The sequence below is a fragment of the Manis pentadactyla genome, chromosome 9 (genome assembly GCF_030020395.1).
Source record: "Manis pentadactyla isolate mManPen7 chromosome 9, mManPen7.hap1, whole genome shotgun sequence".
Taxonomy (NCBI): Eukaryota; Metazoa; Chordata; class Mammalia; order Pholidota; family Manidae; genus Manis; species Manis pentadactyla.
The window spans coordinates 21,474,638-21,480,346 of NC_080027.1; the positions used below are offsets into that span (position 1 = coordinate 21,474,638).

At 36.3% G+C, this 5,709-nt stretch overlaps 1 protein-coding gene across 1 annotated transcript; it reads left to right on the forward strand.

Moving 5' to 3' along the window:
• The first annotated feature begins 485 nt into the window (after nt 1-485).
• LOC130684700 (olfactory receptor 1052-like) lies at nt 486-1,499 on the forward strand. The gene has a single exon (XM_057506586.1). The coding sequence runs from the start codon at nt 561-563 to the stop codon at nt 1,497-1,499; it is 939 nt and encodes a 312-aa protein (XP_057362569.1). The 5' UTR covers nt 486-560.
• Nucleotides 1,500-5,709: the final 4,210 nt, after the last annotated feature.

Below are 5,709 nucleotides of genomic sequence, written 5' to 3' on the forward strand. Positions count from 1 at the left end.
GCCTTGCCTTTTGTCATATCCAACTTAAAAAATATGGACTATGAGCAAAACATGAAAAAATAAGTGGATATATATGTCAGGCTTCAATGTCACAATGCAGTTTATTCTTATCTCTTGATATATTTGACATTAGCTTCTCTTAAACCCAAAATGAGAAGTTTAAAGGAACTTCAGATGGGACAGACTAAATTTTGCATTTTAGTTACTGTACTTTATAAACTGGACTTTTCTTGACATATTTTGGAATGCATTTCACCTTAGTTTTCTTCTTGACATTCAGACCAGCATTTTGAATTCATCTGGAAGCTAAGACCCTTAAGTTTTCTTTTTTTCACTCATGGAATTTCCTTATGGAATAGGTAAATGAACATTGCTTGAAGAGACTAGAGACTTTCTAGCTAAATTTTCCCAAATACAGATAAAACAACCAGAGAAAAGAAGTCAGTAACTCAAGCTGCACAGCTAGTTAGGGATGCCAAGTCATCTTGATAGTGATGCACAATTAGTCTCAGTTAATTCCATTGTTCTTATCAATAACAGGTGCCAAGAAAAACAAACACATGGCTGCTGTTAATTTTACCTTAGTTACCGAGTTTGTTCTTTTGGGACTGACAGAACGTGGTGAACTGAGAGTCATCATCTTTGTGTTGTTCCTGCTGATCTATGCCATTTCTTTGGTGGGGAATCTAGGAATGGTCTTTCTAATCCAAGTAACTCCCAAACTCCAAACACCCATGTATCATTTCCTAAGGAGCCTGTCATTTGTGGATGCCTGCTATTCGTCAGTCTTTGCACCTAAAATGCTGCTGAACTTCTTTGTGGAACGGGAGACCATCTCATTCTCTGCATGCATTGTGCAATATTTTTTATTCGTGTCACTTCTTACCACTGAGGGCTTCTTGCTGGCAGCAATGGCTTATGACCGCTATATGGCCATTGTGAACCCTTTACTTTATACAGTGGCAATGACTAAAAAGCTTCGTATTGTCCTGGTCATCGGGTCTTGTGTAGGAGGCTTAATCAACTCATTGACGCACACCATTGGCTTGGTGAAACTCTCCTTCTGTGGACCAAATGTCATCAGCCACTTCTTCTGTGACCTCCCCCCACTGTTGAGGCTGGCGTGTTCTGACACATCCATGAATGAATTACTGCTTTTAATCTTCTCTGGCATTATTGCCATGCTCACTTTCTTGACTGTGATCATCTCCTACATCTTCATCGTGGCTGCTATCCTGCGGATCTCTTCAGCTTCAGGCAGACGCAAAGCCTTCTCCACCTGTGCTTCACATCTGATGGCTGTGACTTTATTCTATGGCTCAATAAGCTTTAGTTACATTCAGCCAAGCTCCCAGTATTCCTTAGAACAAGAAAAGGTGGTATCTGTGCTTTATACTCTGGTGATTCCTATGTTAAACCCACTAATTTACAGCCTAAGGAACAAGGAAGTGAAGGATGCTGTGAAAAGGGCCACAGAAATGAAATATTTTCCTTGTTAATTTCATACCATATGTTTCCCAAAATAGCATATGAACCAGTGCTTTGGATTATGACATATATATATGAATTAATTAAAGCTTTAAGCCCAAAGGAATCTTAGTTTATTTAATTGGAACCCTCTGTTTTATAACAGAAAATAAATGCCTGGAAGGATAATATATGTTAGAGGACATATGGCTGGTTATTGTGCAAACTAATCAAAAAACCATACTAAGATTTAGGCTTGTTGTCTCTGGAAAGTTGAAGGAATTTTCATTCCTGTATATGGGTAGAAATGAAAATATAGATCTATAGACATACCAGCTCACACACACAGATACAAAATTAATAAAAAATAAAATGTCATTTAGCTCAGTCTCTTCATTGAGCACAGAAATAAGTAAAATACCTTCAAAGCAAAAATATTGACACTTGAATCATCCACAAAACTGGCAGATCCATGTCCTGAAATTAGCCTTGATTATTTATAGCCAGACATTCTTCAGAGAAAATATGGACACACAAAGATAGAAAGGGTACTAGGTTCCAGATTGCCTTTTCACTCATGGTAATTTATCTAAACCATGTCCTCATTCCTGGACTTGGTTTCCACGATTACATATGAACTTGAACTGGATAGAAGGCCATAGATCCTACTATTGCTCCAGTGTGGAATGGTCACTAATACTCAAAGAAATCTTACTTTGAAGATTTTTACTTCATGTTTAGAAAAGATACTTCTAAGTTAATTAGGGAATCAGCAATCAGACTCTTTGCCTCTTTGCTTTAAGGATCTTTCAGAACCGTCTTTGGGCATTAAGTAAAAAATTCCCTGAAGGTATTTTACATAGAAAAATAAAAAGTTATACTGTGTATGCCAGGTAAAGACAACATATGAAGCCAATTGTTTTCCCTTTAATTCAAATTCCATGCACAGACACATAATGATAAACTCAGGCCCACAATTGCTGATTGTTCCTAATGATCTCTTTTTCCTAATTTGCTATGACTATCCTTTCTGGAAAACAAAAAGGTGTTCTAGAGAATATGTCCACGTACAAAAGCAATTATATTTAACTTTTGGAGTTTGTTTTAAATACTGAAGTAACTGGAGTCAATGAGACTCAGAAGCACAATGAGACAGCTGAATGCTCTATAAATGTCAATCCATGTATTTTCATAGCACGCTAGATAAAGCTTTAATTTTTTCCTCTAGTGACTGACAAAATTGTGTAAGTGAACGGTTCCAGTATCTGTGAAGGTAGTGAAATGAAATGTGAAAAACTGAAGGGTTAAAATTGAAATGTTTACTGTAATGGACATTCATGAAATTCATCTTCAGGGTTACTTTTCAGGATAAAATAATATGACAGCAGCAAGAACATCCTGGAACATTTATATGGCCCTTCCCAGTTTTCCAAGATCATTTCATATTTGACATTGGGTCCCATAAGATAACATATATGTGACATTTATATATGAGGCATTCATGCAAATGTGTGTTTATATGAAAGTTTTAATTTTCAGAATAAAATAAAAAATAATAGTAAACATAAGGAAACCTAATTTTATGTAGTTCTTTATAATTTTTAAGAGCATTTGTCTTATATCCCAGAGTATGAAATACAAGGAATGATATACAAACAAGATAACTGAAACAGAAAAATTAATTGAACTATTCATAAATTTTGAATGAATTCTGTCATAATACACACCTTATAAAAGAAAGGGCTGGCTTCCAGGATGCAGTGAAAATAACACAGTTTATGTGTGTGAGGAGTTATATTACAGAAAAAATTATGATTTTTGTTTTTGTCTAAAGCTGACCATTACCTCATCCTAAAAAATAGTTACTATATAACCCTTTAAACAGAACCAGATGCTTAAATATGAAAAAGAAAATCCCTGTCCTAGAATTCTGTGGCAAATGAAGGACACTGTGGCAGATTTGTAGACTACAGACTGGAAAATGAGTAAAATACCCTATATGAGTAACATATACATATGTTATAAATTTATAATGATTTACACATACAGAGAGAGATTCAGTAAATGAAACTGAGTTAAACAGATTCCAAATGTCCTTAAATGTAGCAATAACTAGTCAATAGGAGGCAAATGAAGACTTCATGAATAAAATGTCTGATACTAGTCTATCAATTCTGATACCAAAATATCAGGGAAAAAAATTGAGAATGGGCACTTTACCCTCCAATCCCTTCACCTCTTATATAAAATCAGTTATGGTTCAACATCAACACTCAAAGAAACCAGGGCTCAGCAGATATTTACCTTATAGAACTTTCCTCTTAGCCCACAGAGAATCTCTACCAAATAGGCCTTAATTTTTTTATTTCATGTGTATGGCTTTGAACTTTGTAATTTGGAAACTGGCCCAGCTCATCGAGGAAATAAATTGCTGGCGTCACTCAGATTGGTCACACTACACTTGCATTATGTTTGTGATTGTTACTTATTAAGAGACCCAAGATCCAAAGCAAGGAATGTGAGATTTTGCCTTGTGCTGTGAAAAACTATGTGATCATGCTGATGCCAACGTTGAGGGCAATTTTCAGTTGTCCTGTGCTAAATGTGGTCTGTGAACAAATTCCAGCTCCCAGAATCATGGACATCTAAGGAGCAGATAGGCATCCCATGTGAACTCTAATATAAAAAAGCTCCAATAATTATCTACACTCCCCAACAAAAGCAGCACAATTCAACTTTACCAACTCAATTCTTTTTCAGTTTAACCAAGGCACATCTCTCTCCATAGATCTTGCAGCAATTACCTGTAGATAGGCCTTATGAAGTCTTAGAATTCATAGACTCACATGTTGCATTCTCAGGTTCCTCAGATGTTCAGTTTTTACTGCAAACTTCCATCACCTGATGCTTGTGCAGTGTTTGCTGGTTAATTGCATCTGAATCTTGGGGACTTGTTTATTCTTCTTTTCTTCTCTTCCCCTTTTTAACATTTAGCCTATTGTTTCACCCTGTATTTACTGCCTTGTATATTTTCCATTCTATTCTCCAAGTATCAGCCTACCCAAAATTTCTACACATTCCTTTTATGTCCAGCCAGTATAGTGACAAAAATGTTGGAGATGAAATTCATCTTAGTGTCTTAACTTGGCTAAATTACTTCTAATATTAAAAAGGTAATCTAGTGTATGAAAACACACACACAGCCCTGAATTCTACTTAGTAATTGCTTCCACTTCCTCTGGGTTATCGTACCTGAAAGAGGTGGATATTGTCCATAATTACTGCCAATAATAATGTATTTATATGTGAAATAAAATGAAATTTTGTGGTTCTTCCTGGTGGCCCCACAGGCAAAGCACAATGCAAGCTGCAGAGGCCCCCAAGTCAGCCATATCATCTGCTGTGCTGTGAAGATGCCCTTCAGCCATCTTTGCTTGTGTCACCAAATTTACAGCCCCTCACTTGGCACCCACGACCAGAGAAAAACCAGCCAGAAATGCTCAAAAGAACATAAACCAGTCTGGTTCTTGTCTCTAGCACAATCCTTTAGGAGAATAATTAGCAATCCTAATCGTTGCTTCCTCTCACACACATGGCATCAGCCTATCCATTGTCTGTTCTTTCAGGACATTGCCTGATATACTGAACCACATAACCTCTTCCCTACACCCACCGCCTGTTGTAAGACAAGTATTTAAGATGTTCCCAAGCCAAGGGTTTTGGGAGCAATTTATCTGAATAAGCTGAAGAACTACTATTGGGCCATGGTCCTCAGTAAGGCTGAATAAACTTTTTCTTAAATGTAACTGTCATGTTGATTTCAGTCAACATAGAATTGCATAGTACTGCATCAACAAATTTAACTTAGCACTCTTTAAAACTTAAAAATAATGTGTATTATGTATAATATGTATATATAATGACATTATATGTGTCATAATTATCACCAGTGGAGTTCATTTTTATAATTCAGCTTTTCCTTGTAGAGCCTCATATAGGTGAGACAAGAACATGTGTGACAATTTTCTCTATAACAAAGAAATGGCCAAATAAGTGAACTGCTACAATTTGGAATGACAGTGGGGGAAACTTATTTTCCCTAGGCCTCTCATTATCTGTTTTAATGAAACCGAGTATTCACAGTATCTCTAGGGATTCTGTCCTCCAAAGGCCCTAAGACAGATATAAACACAAGCCGGAAACTAAAAGAAAGAACCAAGCTTCCTTTCAGGTAAGTATTAT

Bases quoted from the DNA above. Each gene is read 5' to 3' on its own strand.
- LOC130684700 (XM_057506586.1), top strand. From the start codon at position 561: ATGGCTGCTGTTAATTTTACCTTAGTTACCGAGTTTGTTCTTTTGGGA.